Source organism: Gallus gallus, chromosome 3, assembly GCF_016699485.2.
Source record: "Gallus gallus isolate bGalGal1 chromosome 3, bGalGal1.mat.broiler.GRCg7b, whole genome shotgun sequence".
NCBI lineage: Eukaryota > Metazoa > Chordata > Aves > Galliformes > Phasianidae > Gallus > Gallus gallus.
In genome coordinates, this window is record NC_052534.1 from 91335689 (window position 1) to 91356437 (window position 20749).

General features: G+C 37.6%; 1 protein-coding gene across 9 annotated transcripts in view; it reads right to left on the reverse strand.

The window, feature by feature from the left end:
- Positions 1 to 806: 806 nt before the first annotated feature.
- The window catches only part of FBXO25 (F-box protein 25), a 28585-nt gene continuing 8642 nt past the window's right edge, over positions 807 to 20749 (reverse strand). For 3 of the 9 annotated variants that reach the window (XM_025148886.3, XM_003641046.6, XM_046939164.1), the window contains 8 exons: positions 19553 to 19662; positions 18339 to 18388; positions 17385 to 17477; positions 13486 to 13579; positions 12682 to 12866; positions 10773 to 10955; positions 8817 to 8960; positions 807 to 1943 (listed from right to left, as the gene is read on the reverse strand). In XM_025148886.3, the coding sequence (XP_025004654.1) occupies positions 1854 to 1943; positions 8817 to 8960; positions 10773 to 10955; positions 12682 to 12866; positions 13486 to 13579; positions 17385 to 17477; positions 18339 to 18388; positions 19553 to 19662 (949 nt within the window). In that variant the 3' untranslated portion in view covers positions 807 to 1853. The other 6 variants (XM_004940488.5, XM_004940489.5, XM_046939167.1 and 3 more) reach the window with 4 other exon arrangements.

A 20749-nucleotide genomic window follows, 5' to 3' on the forward strand; every position in this document is an offset into this window, starting at 1 on the left:
ATGGACCCTGTCAGCCTCAGCCAGTCAACTCTCACACTCCGGACCTCTTCAGCTTCCCTGAAGGTAACATTCTGTCCTTGGTGGTCCTTGATTAGAGACCATCAACAAGCACACTAGATAGAGAGCTCAGCACTCAGGACCTTTCTTGTGAGCAGGCAGTGGTTGGACAGATACGTACAGGAAAGCCCATGAAGAGAAGCAAAACCCTAACCATCTTAAAGAAATGATTGATGAATAGCAGTCACCAACCACTGCAAGGGTACACATACTCCCATAAGCAGGAAAGCAATCTGTAAGAGCAAAGAGGAGCTGCAGCTTCCTTAGCAGGTTGAACAGCTCCGAGGCTTGCAGCACTCTTATGAATGGATGGCACAGCTCCACAATTTAAAGTTACAATAACCACAGCAAACAGCTTAATGGGAAGAAAATAAATTACAAATACCTGTATTGAAAATCTCACATATCTGCAAACTCAGTAGATAAGAGTGGTATATGACTGAAATTTTAGCGAATAAAACTATCTTCTAAGGAAGTAAATATTCTCCTCTTCTTGCACAGCCTAATAACAATCTATCTGTCCCATTAGACAAACAAATGCTGATACAATCTTTACTGGAAAGCAACGGTACTTGAACTACTTGCATTTTTCTCATTCCATTACCAATTACTACCAAGAGCAGGTTATAGAAAAGTCCTGCTATAAAATTCAAATGGGCTCATCTCTATGCAAGACAGATTGAAGGAGTAATAAAAAAAACATGATTTATTACACTGTGCAGAACTAGATTCAGAACAGAACAAGCAACTGCAGAATAGAATAAGTTTTATTTTTCTGTACATTACCTTTTATTGGTTAAATTTCATCAAGAAAACCAAAATTCCTGCAGTTTTTTTTCCCTGTACCTCTCTAAGCTTGGCAATTCCTTTTGCACTACAGACTAGAATAAGATGCTTCCTGGGGAATTCACTTCCTGATTAACCTAGCAGAAGGTGCTCCTGCTCAGCCTAGCTTTCAGGATCTCCCACAGCTTGCAAAGTCAGCTTAGAGCCTCAGTTTGTCACATCGTGTCCTGCCGCAGTCTAGAAACAGGCAACTCCATTCTTATCAAATTCCAGTAATGCCATCATCTTCTTCTTAGAAGATGAATTAATGCAGTTGCATTTGTAGACATACTGAGCAGTATGAAGGAAAGCTGTAGCAACAAGCACAGAGGTCACTTTTTCCAGTAGCCCCATCTCTGTTTTCAGTTATGGAGTATGCTGAGATAGGTTACATGTTTAATAAAGTCCTCTTCAGAAAAATAAATATTTTTGCATAAGGTACATATAAAAATTGGTCAATTTCCTCTATTTATATGTCCAACAACAGCTACATCTTATTCACTAGCTCACAATGATTAATGCCTTGCTGGTAACTGGTTTGAGTCCAAGGGAATTATTAGCCTACTTTTTATAATGGTGCAAATTATATGGAAGCATTTTGAAAACAGTGCCTTAAAGGAAGAATTAGCAACAACAACAGAAGTCATTTGGTCCTGTAAGTATAGCTTAAGTATAGTTTGACTCCATGAAATCTTCAAAATCCCCTCACGTAATTTTAACCAATTATTAAGGCATCAAAATGGATTTAAAATTGAGATTAAAACGATCAATAGATTTCTCACAGAGTTTTTAATGTCCTCTCCTCAGCTCTTTTCTGCTGAAAAACAACACTCCAGGTACACCTGCCTGATAAGCTCCCCATCTTTTTTTTAACCACAACACCACACATACATGGCATAAAGAGCATAACACACCCTGCCCAACTCCTCACAAAAAATGACCACAACACAGGAGAACAGCTACTGAGCATCTCAGAATTTGAAGAGATCAATGAAATGCTGAGGAGATACTGGCATGAGGCAGGTGTTTGGGTCACTGGCTGTGCAAGGGTGTCCCGAATCCTGCAAAATGAAGGAGAATACGTAAGCTGTCTTCATATCCACGATCCCTCTATTCTTTCAAATTAAAAAAAGGAAAGCAAAAATTCACATACAGCAACATGCAACTGTTTACACTGTACACAAAGTGATAGGGGCTTGCTTTTTCAGTAACTCAGTCCTTTAAAATATATACACACACCTTTTTACACTCAACTCTTATGAAAACAGGCCTTTCCCATTTGTGGTATTGTGAGACAGCTTCAGATTTCAGGAAAACCCACTCTCCTCCCTTCAAAAACAGAGCCTGATTCAGAGCTCTTGGATTAAAAAAAATACACTATTAAATGCAATTTAAAGAGCTATGAACCTAACTTGACTCTAATGAAAAACTGAAATCAACCACTACTTCAAGGGAAATATGAGCTCCTTGATTTCTAAGTGAAGGGCAGACACTTCCCCCCCAGTGAGCAGTATATCTGATGGTCCAGCCAACAGTTCTGTTGTTTTCTTCCCAACATTTTTCTCCTCTTTCATTCCTATCTTTCCCCCAGCTGTAATCACTGTACCTAGGCAGCTATAAGATGGACAGGACATACAAATTAGTGCAAAGTCAGGAACTGTCTCGTATCGTTACCTATTGGTGTAATTTTGTGATAGCATAGAAATCAAACCCCTTAAAATGAGTAAAGATGTGGAATCTCATACAATAAAAAAAAGAAGGGAGCTGCCCTACGGAAAGCAGAGTTCACAAGCAGTTGGGTGAGCTTCAACCCATGGTACGACAATTTAAACTACAGCTTTCTAAAACAGCCTGGGAAAGGTACAGCCATCAGTTTAAGGCTAGAGATTGCATTCTGTAGCACATTGAATGGTCAATTTTCCTCTTTACTCTCCTAGTTTTTGAACTTGAGGTGTCAAATGAGAAGGCTTTCTCATTACAAGTTCACCAAACCTTGTGTTTCCATTAATACTTTGGAAACTTGAACCCAACACAACAGTCTGATTATTTAAAATTCAAATTCATCATAATTCATTATGGAACATTCAGTTTTGCACCTTAGATGGACCCCTCAACAGGAATGAAATTGAGTTGTAATGAGATGGTCTCACACAGTTCAAAGTTAAATGGAGATTAAACAAATATCTAGATTAATTGACATTGTAGGGCTCAGAAATTGTCATTCCAGGTTTTAAGAGGCTTCTCCCCCTTTTCCAGCATTGACAAATTTACCATGTAGGGCAAGAAAGCTAGAGTAAGGAGATCAAAGACCACTGAAGTCTTCATTTCTTCTATTTCCATGGGAAATGAAATTACATACAATTTAGCTAATAGAAGGAAAGAACCTGGAAATTGAACATTTCTTGTTGAGAATTTTGCTCACGTAAGTTTCTGTTAAAGATGCAAAGTCTGTGGAAGGGAGTATGGCAACACTGAAGTGCAGTAGGCCAAGTATATGTTCGAAAAAGCACTCTGCTTCTCCAATGGAAATGATTACTCCATACATGCATTTATTATCTGTGCTTTTTCATTAAAAATATAGCTGACTACATGAAAATATCATGTGATATCTCCTCATCCTTCCACTTCTTTTAATACTTGCTTCAGTATCCTTTAGGAGCCAGCTGCTCGCTCAATTAATGGGGAAAAAAAGAAAGGACAGAAACAGGCAGTCCTACCTGGAATCTAATCTATGTAGGGAAGATACTGATGAGAAAGGTAGTACTGATTTTGCTCATCTTGACACAACATCTGCATGGAAGGGAAATGCTACGGCAGAAAAACATTCTCAAAGGTAGTTGCTAATGTCTCCTCTAATAATGATATCTAGTATCTTGTCATGGTTATGACTGGAATCTCCTGGTTTCCAGGAGAACATCATCATAAGAATTAGGTCTCCAGGAAAGATGTTAAGGATTTATCCTTCTTTAGAGCTTATTTTACTTAAGTTTTTTTTTAGATCCAATAACAATCTTCATAAAAAAAATGCAAGGAACTGATCTAAGTTATTACAAATGGAACAGCAATTCTACAGTAGCAAAGTGATGCGCATGGAAAAGGAGAATCACAAGCACCTTGTCTTCACGTGCTTTTCTCTTTCCAAAAAACTCATTCCCTTGAAATTATGTTTACTAATTACTGTTCATTAGTGTTAAAGTCAGATTGATTTTCCATATATCTGCTTAATTCAGAATTCTGTTTTAGCTTTAACAGACGAATTCACCAGGCAGAATGTTTACTGACAAGTGTAATTGTTTTCTTCCTCTGATTTTAATCAGAACTCCAAATTATGAAGCTCCCATGACAACTTGAGAGCTAGTCCTTTTCTGAGTAATTATTTCCACCATCTTTTCATTGAGAAAACAACATTATCAATTGCTTCCCTCACCTTCCTCAGTCCTGTGTATCCTGTCTTGGGAATTTCTTTTCAGAGAGACTCTTTCATAAGAGTATGTGCAACTACAGCATTCCACGTGGATTTTATTCTATGTTAAGCTTTGTTTAAAAGAATGTTCTGAGCTTTGTGTTACTGTTTTCAGATTTCAATACTGAATTCAATACATAAGGGAACACAAAAAAAATCAGCAATGAGGAACTATTTCTCAGTGAATTTCAGTAACACATTGCACTTTCATTAGATGTTGAATAACAGTCCCCGGTTTTAATGGCAATAACAGCAAATACAGCAGTAATAAAAAATAAAGATTATGAAAAAACAGAGTGAGAGTCACCACTGCCTTATCTAATAGGGATGTAAAAAAAAAGAATTCCTGCTAAACAAAAGTAAATATCGAACAAATAGAAATGAACATGGTATTCACATTACAGACTAGTGAGCACTGAAAACAGATGAGACATGAAAGAAATACCTTGAGTAACAAAGCAAGATGGTAGTCCTTTGAGATCGTGAACAAGGAAGCAGGAAGGAGAGCCATAAAGTAAAAGAAGCAGAGTTAAGGTTTACTGAAGCTAAGGTTTATGTACCACTTAAAACTTGTCTTGTGGCAAATCACAAGCAGTTAAGGAACCAAAAAAAATCAGCACAAACCCTAAGGAAGTCTAAAACCAAGCATGAAACATCCCTTACAGAAAACTACAGTGTTACATAAAGCTGGAAGTATTTTAAAAGCAAAAAGTATTTCAACTTCTACAGCTACCCCAGAGATGGCTATAATAAACTGAGTTGGCTAAGAAGATAAATTACTCACAATGACAATGTTACCTGGTGAAACCGAAGATTTAGCACAGTATGAAGTAGTATATATAATAGCATCTATATAAATACTATACATAAAAAGCACTCACAGAGGCATTATCAGTCATAATTAGTTTGTTCATAGTTCTACAGTACTGAAACTACATATTTTGTTCACTTAGTGTGGACAAATCCTCACTTCCCAAAGCTAACATGACACTTCTCAAAGCTTCTGTTGTAATGGAGGGAATGACTGTGAGAACATTTTGTATGATAATTTAGGAGCCTCCTTACAGTCTTAAGCATTACCGTGGTCAAAAGTTTTAAACAAATACAGCAATTCGAATGCCTCAAATCCTGCTTCTTGAACACTCTTGAAAATGACTGTAACATACTGAAACATGAAGAAAAAGATCACATCCCTACTCCAACTGCTTGCCAATTCAGTTCACTAGTCTTCGGTCCCTTTTTCCACAAGGCTTTCTTTCAAAGGACACAAAAGGAAGGACAGAAAATCCTGTGTCAAACTTAGCCTTCTCCTGTTGCCAGAATCTGTATTATATTATCAATCTCAAACTGATTAAAATTCTTCTCAGCAACAAAGCACAAACCTACCTATAGCTATATCTTACAACCCTTGCTGCTTTGGTTCTTAGAAACTTAGCTCTCAAGAATAAGCTCACCCATGGCTAGTTTCTTCAATTTATGTCAGTGCAGTCCCTTAGCTTAAATAATCTCCCTACGTAGTGAGATTCATTTACCCCTTCTGTCCCTAGGACTTCATGGAGAGCAGTTATATTCTTAGCTTTAATACATCCAAGTGAAAAGAAGTTCTAATAATCTTCACCCTGCAGAATTTTCCTCTGCAACTATTCCAATGTTTTGCTTTGTTCTTGACTGGGGGGAAGCAGCTGCAATCCTGCAGAGTGCTCAGTTCATTGCCTGACGTTCTTCTGAATGTCCTTGAAACCAAAAGCTGCCTGGTTTTTCAAGTGAAACAAAAAAAAGAAACTAAGTTTTTACATTATAAGCTATCTGAATAATGTAGTGTTTTCATTTGTTTCAAGACTCAGAAGCTTGCTACTTTTCCCTCTTTCAAAAGGGCTTATTCTTTTAAGAATTTTTTCCTTTCGCTATACATCCAGTAGTATTTAAGAATAAAAGCTTCAGCTGAAAATAAGTGTGTACATTACAGCTGTGCATACGAGCAGCTGACATAGTTCATTTTATAATCTGCATAATAAAGCATGATACTGAAGCTTGAATGAATTGGTAAAGCCAGGAATGATTAAGAAATATTGTCACCTAGCACAGAATCTTGCTAGAACTGACAGAAGTCAGTCCATGCATGTCCTCATCATGCCCCTGCACTTTGCTTCTCATCCTTGTTCAAAGAGCATAGGAAAAAGAGACAGATAATGCCTGAAAAAGCAGAACTAATTTTCCCCTCCATACAATTCAGTGCAACACCAGTGCTGCTTTTTTCATGTTGCCTCGCCAGTGTAAACAGAGGATATTTTTTTTCAGGCCAGTGATTTAACCTTTTCTCATCTCTGCCAGTAAATGTGCCAACCATGCAGAAGTCAGTTCTTTTAACCATCTTTCAGCTTGATCAAGTATTTCTTTCAAGGCAGAGACAAGGCTTAGAATCTCAGACCTAGGGAAGCAAAAACCAAACGCAGGCTTAAAGATTAATTGGGCCTGAAGGTCTCCAGTCCAGTCTTCTCAAAGTAGGGTCAGCTCTGCAATCAGACCAGCTTGTTCAGAGCTTTTATTCAGTCAAGTCTTCAGAACATTCCAGGATGGAAACTGCACAGCTTCTTTGGATGAATTATTCCCTTGCTTGGCTGTCCTCGTGGCAGGCTCTCACATTCTTCTGAAGTGGTGTTCTCCACCCTCTCCTCACATGACACATCCTTAAGTCACCCAAACTATTTGTCCTTCTCATCTTTAATGCCTCCTCTAAGACACTGATAAATCAGACCAATGAATCCCACAAAGAAAGCTATTTGCTTTCCATGCTCGGGGTAATAATTCAGTTCCAAACCACCTGCTCCAGAATCATCCAAAAATTAATCTATAGCCACATGGTACCTAAGACTTATCCAGATCTCCAGGATGAGGCAGTCAGTATTTCAAGGACAATCAATAATTAGGTACTCCTCAAACCAAAGTACCTTTAACAGCTCACTCCCTTGTTTCATTAAAAATACAAACCCACAGAGAAAATGCTACTATGCCAGCAATGAACTGAAACAGTCAAGGTAAACAGATCAGTCTGTAGAGATTCACTGCTTCTTACTATCACGTGGTCTCTGATGTTAAATGATTTCAAGTATTTAGTCATCCCTAGAAGTCCTGTATGTCCAACTGTATCATGATCAGAATGAGACAGATGTACTGCAGAAAGCATGACACAGCAAAGATGACCCAAACAAATCTGACTGTGTCTTTCTGGTCAATATGTGCTTCTCTAAGCTCCATCTCTGAGAGGAAAAAAAATATTCTTCAAAGTCATTCATGTCACTGCTTTGTGGTAGTACATACATTTGTAAACAATTGTTTTTAAGGATGAAGCATAGGAAGAATTTCATCGAAAATCTGATGAGGACCTTGAGAACTCATGAAGAATTGAAAGCAATGCCATCAAACCTAACTTTGAGTTTCCCACATATACACAGCCTAAGACAATTCCTCTTCAATCACGGCAGCCTAGGCAAGCCAGAAGACTGGACACCCACATCCTACATATAGAGCATCATTAAAACTTATTGTGAGGGCTCCTGTGATATCAAGAACACTCAAATTTAAAGTAACATACTCAGTATCATGCTATTACTTTGTAGCTTATCCTGTTCATTATTTATACAGAAAATAAAGCCTAACACTGATATGCAACAAAATTACAGAAAGAGGACAAGAGTAACTAATTTCTGTGAATCAGAAGATGAATATTGCAAGATAAAAGATTCCTAAACTGTTTCTTACTCTTTTTTTTTTTACCCACTTACACTACCTGTATGTGGTCTTTGAGCTGCAAAATTAAAGACACCTTACTCATCAAGAGGCTAAATAATGGTACATATACAGAAAGTAAAAGCAGAACTATTAGTTCACACAGGAGCAAAATAGGAAAATGCCCTACAAAACAAAAACCATCCTGCAAGACAGAATATGCTTCACAGTCATCATCAAGATGATAAATGTACTTTGAATCAAGTTTCAAGCATCCTTCAGGGTTACATATGGGACAGAAGCAAGACTACAAAGATACTCAGTTTTATACTAATGTGGTAGGAATGCTACAGGAGTAAGTTATTAAACATTTCCATTGTCTGCCATGCCATCATTAGGAAAGAGATGCCATAAACAGAACATCACACCATACAAGTTTTCAGCAGCTTTGCATAATATTAAGAAATAGAGGGCAACACAGACTGCAGCTCTTTCCATGTGACAGTTTTCCTTGTAATTTTTGAGCATTAAGGTTATCAGATATCAGGAGAAAAATGCTAAATAAAGAACAAGTCTGGAATTCAATACTAATTTCATATGAAAGCTTGATATGTTATTTGAAGTTATATATGAATTACCTAATTGTATTTCACATGAGGAAGATAAGGTGATCTTATTTTCCTTTTCAGGTAATCATCAATAACTGTTTGAGCCAATTTCTGCTTATGTATTTCAAAAGTCTTACCTTCCAAAACAGAATACTACAGTGTCGACAGAAATGCAAGGTGTCTCCATACTGCTCCTTTTTTGGGTAGTATTTCTGAAGTGCAAAGTACATCAGCTTCCAGTCAATGTGACCCTTCTCTGACAGAATCAAATGCCTACAAAACTGAACATGAAATTAATACATTCCTTTAAAATAGTTAAAGAACAGTCACATCAGGTAAAGGACTAAGAAAAGAAGCAAAACTGAAGTGTTATAATTGGAATTCTTTGAAGTCAATAATCTGACATCATACGTCTCTGAAAAGTACCAAGATACCTAGCCAAAAAAAAGTTGAATCTAAATATAGGAATAGAGATTTGCAAAGAAAAAGTAGGTCATACACAGCTGATCCAACTCAGTAATGATTCTAATTGTCAATAACTGCATAATAAAAAGAATATTCAGAGGCATATATTCATTTCATAAAACACTTCAGGAACGAGAATCAAAGAAGCATTACGGTTAAAAAAGACTTCTAAGATCATCTAGTTCAACTGCCCACTTACCACCAATACTGCCCACCAAACCATGTCCTTATGGAAAGGGTAGATGCAGTACTTAAATGCCTCCAGGGACAGCAACGATACCACCTCCCTGGGCAGCCTGTTCCAATGCTCCACCACCCTGAGAAGAAATTCTGCCTAGTATCCAATCTGCCCTGACGCAGCCTGAGGCCATTCCCTCCTGTCCTATCACTGACTGGATTGCAGTTCATTTTTATTAAGATGGTAAATATTAATTTCAACAATTCCTTCATCTTTAAAAGGACGTAAATGAGTATATTCACATTTTATGAAGTTTCTAGAAGCACAGCAGTAATCAAAGTGACTGATTAATTACTTGAAGGCATGCCTGTTTGCAAGAAGTCGGTAATGCATAACAGCATTTGTGAAAGACTTTGCATTCCACTCAGTTTGCATGATTGCTAATGCATTATGGGCTTCCTTCATTCACAAGAACAGTGCCATATGGAAGACAACAGCACTGCTTTTGTAATTTCAGTTATACTTTGTTTCCTAATAGTTTCCCAGTGTGGAATTCCTGTTTTTTTCCAAAAGTGCTCTTCAGATATCAAACAAGTTATTGTAGTTGTTTCAGTGGTTCGACATATATACCACTTCTCCTCTCCTATGCAATCTAACACTACCCTGTAGCTATTAAGGTACTACACTCTTCAGACAAAGCAGCATTTGAGATAAAGGTTTTTTTTTTTTCATTTTATTAGTAACCTAATTAAAAAGTTAATATTTAGGAATGCACTGACAACACTGTGCAGAAGTGTTCATTATGCTCATTATGCTGAAATGATTTTTTTCCCCCCAGTGTTACCTTACTGTAATAGGTTCCTTTCCAACTATTACTGTCACTGTTCAAACCACCTTACTTCATCTAACCTCAAAATACATTCAACTGTTAGATTCAGCTTGAACTTCCCCCCAACCCCTCAGTTTGCCTTTGACTACATTTTCCATTATGCTCACTCTAAACCCTCTCTTACTAAAATTCTTACTAGGGTCAACTGTAAGAGTTTGTATCACCACCTTTCCTACTATACTCGTAATTAATTTGCCAGTCACTGACCACATGGTAACACTTCAATCTGTTAGACATAAGACAGAATATTTTCATGTCCAAGCAATCAATTGTCTGCCTACCTTGATTAAGTAAAACAAATTCTACTCCAGATACTGAAAAAAAAACAGAGCAACACCTCTACTACATTTGTTGGGATTGTACAGCAAAAAAAAAAAAAGGCTTAGGATAGAGGGAATAGCTACCCTAAATTCAGACATGTCAAAAACAATTTCAGATGAATCACAAAAAAGGACAACAGAAAACAAGCACTATTTTCGTATGCTGTCACACTTGTAAATTCACACTTTGTTTGTATATCATACAGCAAAGATGGCTCACATTTATGCAAATGATTATTACCTGCTTTTCTGCAAAATGGTACTGGCATAGTTTTTTCCACAGCTGTCTGTCTTCACTGAGCATGTACAAAGTTGGGGTCACTTGACCCAATGTAATAATGTCCCAGCCATCAGAAAATCTGTGCAAGATGTTACTCAGCATATGCAGAGGAAGATCACTGAGCGTAAGACCATTGTTGACTTGCTGGAATTAAGAGTTGAAAACTCAGTTAAAAAAAAACTTGACTACAAATAAAATCCTTAGAGATACCTCAGCTCTTATTTGTACAAAACCATTGAGCATCACCTACGGTTAGTCATGTGATAATTTGATTACTAGATTAAAAAGGTTTGAAGTGATTATAGGATAGTATCTCAATTTTTATTAGGAAGCAGCATGTCAAGTTCTCTTAAGAGGAGTACAGAATGCAGTACAAAATATAGGACTGAAGAGCAGAAGAACAGAAGAAAGCTTTCTTCTGCATCTATCTTCATAACATAAGCTCATTTCTCAAGTCTGGAGATAGCTCCCTTGACAACACAAACAAGCAGTTCTGTAGGAAGAGAGATCAGAGCACTGAGAAAGTTCTCCATAGGAGTCTACACCTCTGCTAAAAGTTTTCTTTTATGGGGTAAGCAAAACTCATACACGATTGAATCTAAGGGATAAACTTGTTGACAAAAGTGACAGAAGACAGTTTTCCCCTGGAACCTACGCTACTGGAGGGCACTGGAGGCCCTGCTGTCAGGCAAAGGATGGAGGCTGCCAGCCCCACCTAGTGGAGGTGCCCTACCAAGGAGTGCTGGCCTCACAGCAGCTGAACTCCAGCAACCTCTAGTTTACATCTGTTTACTTCACCACCATTCATCTCACTTACTTACAGATGAAGTTTTCCACACTGTCATCTGTTATAAACATCCCCGGGACTACCGTTGTGCTCAGGAGTATAGGAATACTACATATACAAGATCTCTCATCAGTTATTTCAAACACTGTAGAACAGTTCAGATAAAAGTGGCAAGCTGGAAAGAAGTACCACAACTGTAGTGCCTCAAACTCTGTTTTGCTTGCTTGGCATATGAGAACTACTGAAGTCAGGCTCCCCATTTCTTTTTTTCATGCTCTAAAGTTGCTGACTTATTCAGATGCCCAGCACTTGCAGCAGTTTCAAAGATGAAAGCTGTTACACGCACCATCTTGGAGCATTTCTTTTGGAAGTGCCCCAGACAGGTTAAGCCTGAAAGCACAAGTTTCCTGCTTATCATCAGAAGTTTCCACTTAAAATAAAACAACAAAATCTTGGAAGAGTTTATGCCACATACTTTGAATCCAATTGCATGATCACAGTCCAGATGCTAAAATCATTATCCTTTTTCACAAAAAGGAACTGTGCTAATAAATAAAACCATTGAATTGTTACTTCTATGTTACGCTTTTTCTCTTCCTGGTCCACATCAAAAATTCACTTCAGGTTTGCATTTTTCGTACTAGAATATTTACTTGGGAATCAGAAACTTACATTTTGTCAGCTCTACCTGAATATCTAGAGAAACATCTTCAAAGTCTTCTGGATGAGGAAAAGAATTACAGCCATACATCTGCCAGAAAACAGTAGTATAGCCACTATACCAGCCCTCATCAGAGAAAATCTATTAAAATACTAGGAACTCTTCCCATTTCAGTAACCTCATTACTTCTCCAAAACCAAGGAAAAAAACAGTGATCTGAAGTGGGTTTCTGTCTCTCGAGGTGTTAGTGACTCATCACTTTATCACTTTAGGCTACTTGCTGGAGAAATTCCTACTTTTTGCCAAGCTCATCTATTTATGATGTATTTGAAGATTTGTTCACTTAAATTCATAAACCCACATTTAATGTACTCTCTCCCCTTGACTCCCCTCTCCTCTACAAGCATAACTTAACAACATACCTTGTTCATCTGAAGGTTTTTTAGTTGCTGTTGCCACAGGCGGATAGTTTCTAATCGGCACATCCAAATATTAATGTTCCCTACCAGAACAGATTTTCCTACTCCCCTGATCAGTATACAGAGAGTGGAACTCAAATCTTGTAGAAGATCTTTGATTAATCGTGGATTGTGATGGTCTTCCATGACTAGAAAAACAAAACCAAACACAATTTTTTGTTATCTCAGTTACCAAGCCAATGTAATTAGCTTAAGCCAACTCAAGATAACTATTGCTGTGAAAATAGCTGCCCTCATCCTCTCTCTGACATTCATTAATGCTGTTCTGTAAGAGCAAGGTAAATAATTTAAAAAAAAAGCAAATTTGATTAAAACTTCGTACTATGGATTCAGTAAACTCAACAGCAAATAACTTATAAATTCAATTTCCTTCCGTTGAAAGCTGACAATATGATAGTTTTTTCTTTAGTGTGGTTACCATGAAAATTTGATCAATATTATGTGATAACTTTTTAAAATAATCTATACATTAAAGAAGCTACGTACTTCAGTATGTTTCAGTATGTCAGGCACATTGAAAACCAATCATGTCACTAAACTTATTACAATTGTGTAATCTGGTAGATGAAACATTTCATAAAGACTATAATTTAATAGCAGACAACAGTTTGTTTCTGAACAGAACTTAGCTGGCACTTTACTTCACTCATCTGTTCCACCACACAATTCAATAACAGAGAAATCTCTTTATTCAAAGTGGATGGTAGGTATTTCTATGGCATCTGAACAAGCAGATGCTCAGTTTACCTTTCCGCACAATTTTGTCTAAAATGTTGAAGTAGTTCTTCTGTGCTGCACCACTCAGTGACGTTAACTGGGATTTTGCAATTAGCTGCAAAAGCTGTGACAAAGAATTAAAGTCAGAAGGCAGAATAAAAGATCAGACACATTCAGCACATACATTCGCTTACAACAACCTTGAGCACTGCAGCTGTACTTCACAAAAACAGAACTGTAAAACTGGGAAAACAAAGTAGGATAAATGCAGGAAGCTCTAGGCATTACTACTGGCATCCCATGACCAACTCACTGAGAGATCTATTTTCAAAATACTATACAAATACAAGTATGTCTCTATCGTAGAGAACATGAGATCTGATCTTTGTAAGTTGTAATGAAACAATAGAGAAAATTTGTACTTGTGAACTTGCAAATCAGTTGAGTACTGATTCTCCCAACAGATTCAGTGACCAGGAACATCACTCTGAGCTGATTCCAGGTACCAGACATCCAGTTTGAGTGAACTGTCACACTGGCTAAACTCAGGCATGATTACCTAACATGCTACCTCCTGCTCATGGAAGGAAATGTGCTATTTTACCTAAAGGGAAGGTATCCCCTCCCTTAACGTTGCTAACCATCCATATGATTCTCTCTGGAAATGCAGCAATCAGAAGAGTATTAAGAACAGGGGGAATAGTCTAACAGAAAGAAACCAGAATGGATGAAGTTCTTGCCACACGTGAATATCAAGCTCTAACTCCTAGAAGCAGGACCTTCTCCGTTGTTACATCTGTGCTGATATGGTTTAATAGTTGATAAGAATTGCCTCTTCAACAAAAAAAATTCCCTAATGATCAAATATAAGAAAGGTCTCAATGTTAGGATAGTATTGCAGTGTTTAAAAGTTTAGCACCAAGTTCTGCAATTGCTATTCATAACATTGCTCAGAATAAGTTCTCAGTGCATCAGAAATGGAAAGCAGGGAGGAGAAACTGCAATTCCCCACAGAGTACTCTAAACACTAGCTTGCACAGCTATGCTTTGTAGGAGGGCATCAACTACTGGCATAGAGGGTGAACAAAGACTAAGCCTGCCAAAGAATATTCTGCATCTTCATTTTCAAAACACTGATTTGCCAGTACACTCAACATCAATTTTCCTTTGGAGGAGAGAATACACCTGTTCTCTCCCTGAATTAATAACACTCCTTCTGGCTTCCCTGCATGTTCCCTGACAAAACGTTATGTGCTGTGGAAGGAAAAAAAATATCTCCTGATGTATTTAAATACAATTAATCTATTTTTATAGCTTTTGAGACAAGATATCAGGACCTCTTTCTCAGTATTTTTGGGGCCTTCTAATTTGATTAACAGTTTAGAGAACACCTAGATGCCTTTGGCAGTTTGCCACTTCAAGCAAGTATGCACATTTCTCTTATTTAAAGAAGTTATACTACAGTAGACTGCAGATCAAATCCAAGAAAAATTCCACCCAGCTGATTTTAATGAAGATATTTTCAGTGAAGGTTAATATGCAAGGATTAAGACAATTTTAGTAGGTGTATGAGTACAAGGATCAAGACAATTTCAGCAGGTGCATGAGTACAAGGATCTAACAACTTCGTTCTTGTGATACGTGCACAGCTGTCTCTTATATCATCTCAATATTATAATGTCAAATGGATCAGCTGTTATCCAAATGGAAACACTTTCTGATAAGGGCATCCACATCAATCATTTAAAAGCTAAAAAACTGTTATTACATTACAACATAACAAGTACAGGAAAACCTCCTCTCTCCACTGAGACTAATAGGGTCTTGAACAGACACCGGTATTAACTTTTGACACTGGTTGAAGGTGGTTACTTAGCTGGCGATTCAAAATGGATCACCTTGGCAATCTGGGATCCAAGCAGAGATACTCAGTATGAGCTGGTATATAACAATAAATTAAAACAAAACCAGAACTTTATCTTTCTGTCTTGAATGCAAGAAGCAGACTGCCACTCAAAAGACTAGTCACTACTGTGTTCACGCATAACCAGCATGTTAATCCAGCAGTGAGTCCTGGTGGCCAAGAAGGTCAATGGGATCCTGGGGTGCATTAAATGGAACACGGCCAGCAGGTCAAGGGAGGTGTTCCTCCCAGCCTACTCTGCCCTGGTCAAGCCTCACCTGGAGTACTGCATCTAGTCCCGGGCTCCCCAGTATAAAAAAGACAGGAATCTCCTGGAGCATCTCACCAATGAGGAAAGGCTGAGCCACCTGTGTCTGTTCAGCCTTGAGAAAATATGACTCAGAGGTGATCTTAGTGTTTATAAATATCTTAAGTGTAGGATTCAAAGGGACATGGCCAACCTCTTTTCAGCAGTCTGCGGGAACAGGACAAGGGGAAATGGCCATAAACTGGAGCATAGGAAGTTCCACACCAATAATGCAAAGGAACTTCTTTGCAGTGAGGGTGACAGAGCACTGGAATGGGCTGCCCAAAGGGGTTGTGGAGTCTCCTTCTCTGGAGATATTCAAGACCCACATGGACACCCTGTGCAGCCCACTATAGGGGGCATGCTTTGCAGGGGGGGTGGACTTGATCTCTGGAGGTACCTTCCAGCCTCTACAATTCTATGATTCTGTGAGCCTTATTTACATGAGGCACACAAGGTAGACACTATTTATAACGTGGTTCATCTCCAGTTTCCCCTACCTCCTTTCTTCCTACCTGTGCTGCTGAAGAATGTTGGGGAAGAAAGGTTGTCTTTACTCCCAGAGCAACATTAAACTACAGTGGTCTTAAACTGCAGGGGAATAAAACAGGCAAGTATCCTAACCACTAGCCTAGAAGGAAATTCTTTTTGCATTATTTCCTCTGGTTCCACAGCTCCTGTTTTTCTGGAGGTATAATACAATCATTTTCACAAGGATAGGTGGAGAATGTGTTTTCTCTCAGAATACTCCATGGCCTAGTAGTTTAGGTGTTCTCCTGATAGGCTCATTTAATGGTGTATTGTGTCTTCTCAAGTTCTGAATACTACATTATTTTGCAAGCAGCCTCACCTCTGAGCTGAGTTCTATTCTGACAACTGTCCCAGCTCCTTAAGCAAACTAGAAGTGTGAGACATTTCACTACCTCAAGGCAAATGAAAAAAAAAAAATTAAGGCCTAAGATATCACAGAACAAATATTTTCAAGTAGGCAGGCATCTAGAAAGTTAAGGGATGATAGGACTTGTCTACACTCAGTTTCAGACCCCTCATTCTCAAGACTAGATCTGTCCCCACAAAAACCAGTTATAACAGAGAAAGGGCCTTTGCAAGGAGAAAGAATCATGGCATTAACACAATGTTAATGTTCCTATAAACTTCAAGCCACTATTAGTAAAAGACAACTTCCAATAAAACTGCTGAAATACAATTAGGTTACATGGGATTTTAACAAAGGTAGATTGTCTAACACTCAAAACAACACTAGTACAGTGAATCACACTATTAAAAAGCTGTAGAAGAAATTGCAGAATATTTACACATCAAATATTGTTTTGACAATTACTACTTTTAGTATAGTCCATGTACTTAAGAGTTACCAAGCTTTCCTATTTTTGTTTCTAGGGGAATTATTTTCCTTTCAAAAGACTTCACTACCAAGACAGAGCAGCAACTGGATCTACCAATGTTTCACTGTAAATATATAGCAGAACACTGGCTATCACCATCCGTCTCAAGCTACAGGCTTCCACAGAAGAATATAACCAGTTCTCACAATTGAAAAATTACTCAGTTTAAGTAAAAGTCCAGATGCTTTACGCAGTATAAGTTACATATATAAACAAGATACTTACACAAACCTGTCAGTGCAACCTTTTTTGTACACATGGGCATATCAGCAAACACACTTGTAAAGAAAAGTATATAAAATAAAGAGCTTACTTTGACCACGTAATTGAACCTTCTGATGTCCTGAATTGCACTTGAAAAATCTAAGCGATTAAATGCTTCTCCCAAAGTGCAATAGCCATGTCTCTGAAAAAAAGGAATAAACACTAGAAGTAGAAAAAAAGCAAACAGAGGAGAACAACCTCCCCACAACAAACAAAATGGTCTACAAAAAAACCCACTGTCACGCAACAGAAGCATACCTATACCACATTCCCTGCAACTGTGATATATCTGGCCTGAAGATTTGTTTTTATTTCTTGTAGAAGAAATGAAACCAGATAGGCTATTTGGAACTATCAGGTACCTTGACAATATCACCTGATAGCAAGACCATAAATTCATAATCATTGATCACCCTGCTATCAAGTGTTCTGAGAATCTATTCTGTTCTTGCATGGTCACAATGCTGATACTGTCCACTGGCTATCATGCCACTAGTTTTTTGTGCATAAGATTCAAGAATGACTATAGGTAATCATCCCTTTTAAAAGAAAGAAAGGAAAACAGGTAAAGAGGATAGTCAATTGTCAGAAGACAAGAATAAGTTAATTCAAACAGCAAAATATTTTGTCCACTCCAGGAGCTGGCAAGAAACAAGCAAATAGTCATATGTCACCAATACACTAACTCGTATACAAGTGAGGGGTGTGTGTGGGGGAAATTATCCCAACATACAGTTTATGAAGGATAGCAATGAGTGGTTTCAGGCAGCATGTTTTGGCATGAGTGACCCTAAACCTACACCCAAGTTCCCACATCTTTACCAGAACGACCCACATAAGAGTCACACAAAAGTGACTTTGCACTCAGTCATAATACTACCAATGAAGAAAGAATTAAGTAACTCAGAAGATGCAGAACACATATATATTTTTTTTAATATGAGAGTTGCCATTTAAGCACAAAGATTGTACAAATTGATAAGCCAGAGCATGCAGGACTTACTTCTCTGGTGCTTTCCTTATGAACGTAAATCCAATTTTCACGATAAAAACCTGAAATAGAAACACAAGCACTTTTAGACTTCCATTTGAGGTAGTACATTCCAGAAGGCTTTGAAGAAAATAGACCATCCTCAAAATACTTGATAAGAGAGGAGGTAGAACACCTTCGTGAAGAAGTTTTTCAGAGCTGAGAAGAACAGCTACAAATATTCAGAAGTTGCATACTTTAAAACACACTAAAGTTAAACAACATTATAAATCAAACAGGAGATGGGACCACTAGCAGATATAGCACAACTTTTTTTTTTTTAGCACAGGAGGGAATAGAAATGCACAGCCTTTTATCACTCTATCCTATTTTTTTGAAGATTCCCCTTGCATAGTTGGCTTTCCTAGACCTATAATGGCAATTTCTACATTCAGCTTTCAGAAGCCTGGATACATTGTCAAGTCAAAGTTCTTACATATAACTGCTTCAGTATATTGAAACACTTTATAAACCCAGGCAAGCTGGGGGACGCTGTCAGCTTTCTCTATGACAATCTGTTAATTTCAGAAGGTACAAATAATGAAAATCATTTCAAGATCAATGCACTAGAAGCCTCCATGGTTTGCTATCAACTTTTTTCCCCCTTCGCTACTCACTCTACCAAGTTCTCTATTTCAAGTACTTTACTTGCTGACAAACACTTGCAATCCAAAACATAGGTCCTCTTTTAAAAACAGTAATCAACAAAAATAGATTTGATATTCCAATAAAGATTTTTTTCAGGAAATTCAATACAGGCAAAATCTCTACCAGAAGCATTATGACAAAATATATTTACCCCTGAACTAATTCTAGAGCTATTTCTGTAAGCAGACATAGAAATAATTGAAAATAAAACTGCTGCTTTTGTAAGCAATGGCTGCCGTAAGCAGTGAGAAGAATTTCATCTAGAAGTAGACCACAAAACAGAACAGCAGTTTGCATTTGATACTTATTAACTGGGAATTGCTGTTCTTAAATGAATTACCTTTGAATCTCTGTAAATCCCACAGTAGATGACCAATGCTACAGTTCAATTAAGATACATCACTTCTGACACTAGAACTTGTTGCCAGAACAGAGCCAGACATAATTTAGAAGACTATCCTATATATGAATATATATGAATGGCTATTTTTCTTTGAACCTACAACAGTCTAAAATAAAGGAAAATAACTCAGCCTTACATTGTGAATCCGTGTTGTTCCTACAATGATCCTTCTTCCTTTTCTTGGCTGCCAATTCACAATCCTCAGAAGCGTACATCTCATCATCATCATCACCACCAGTTAAGATACTAAAATAAAGACATAATTACAACAGCAGTAATTACATATCTAAGCTGCATATAGCTTATAATTCTCTACATTAAAAAGCCCAGTAGGAAAAAAAAATTGTGTTTTTAAATGTTGGCTGTCTACCTGAAGGTCTAAAGCAACCTCTCTCAAGATATATGCTGCTATGTTCTTTCTCCCCAGAGTGTTGAATTTTGTATGCATTTAATCACTTTGATACAAGTATTTTCTTAGTAGCTACTACCTTTTAAGTCATTAGTGATATTTAGGATACTGAGGAGACAGTAGTAGCTGAACAATTGGCTATCTGCTAAGTTCCAGGATACAAAAGTCACAATTTGAAATGGACTGAGACATGAAACTGCAGCACACAGGTGAATATCAACACAATTACTGCACAATCACTCAAGGGCAGAAAGACAGCAAAAAGGTATCTCTCTTCTAACCACTATCTATTTTGGTGAAAAAAATAAGGAAAATCTCTTAAATGCACAAATCACAATGCTGTCCATGGCTCAGGTGTTATCAGTGTGTTATCAGGTGTCACAGGGCATCAAGAACCATGCAGTGACCCCTAGCTCTTCCAGGGGACAATCAGCCATACCTTTGTCACTTCTGAGAGTGAGTTACATAACCTGACACAGCGGATTGACTATAGCAACTATATTTGTCATGTAAGCTTACATTCTAGTGTTCATATACATTAACAACTCTACCTGTGCTACATACCATTAAGGTTTTCCTTTCCATTTTCCACAGAAAATTATAGGAAACAGCAATCCAGATAATGAGCATGCATTTTACATAGAGGCAATAGCCTTGTGTAGGTAACTACAGTAATTCAGGGTATAGCATACCGAAGTTTAACTATAAGACTAATTTCTTCATCATCATTTTTGACAAGAAAGCAGTATACATCACTTTTCCCATTCGTTACTCTTCAGATCTGGATTTGCTGTTGAGTCTATTTAGCAACATCAGTTTGAGGTTCAAATTGTACCAGCAAAACCTTAATGCTAAAACTGAAGGCATTAAATGGCAAAAAGCCATATTAGTCTACTGACACTAGCTTACAAAGTTGAAATTTTC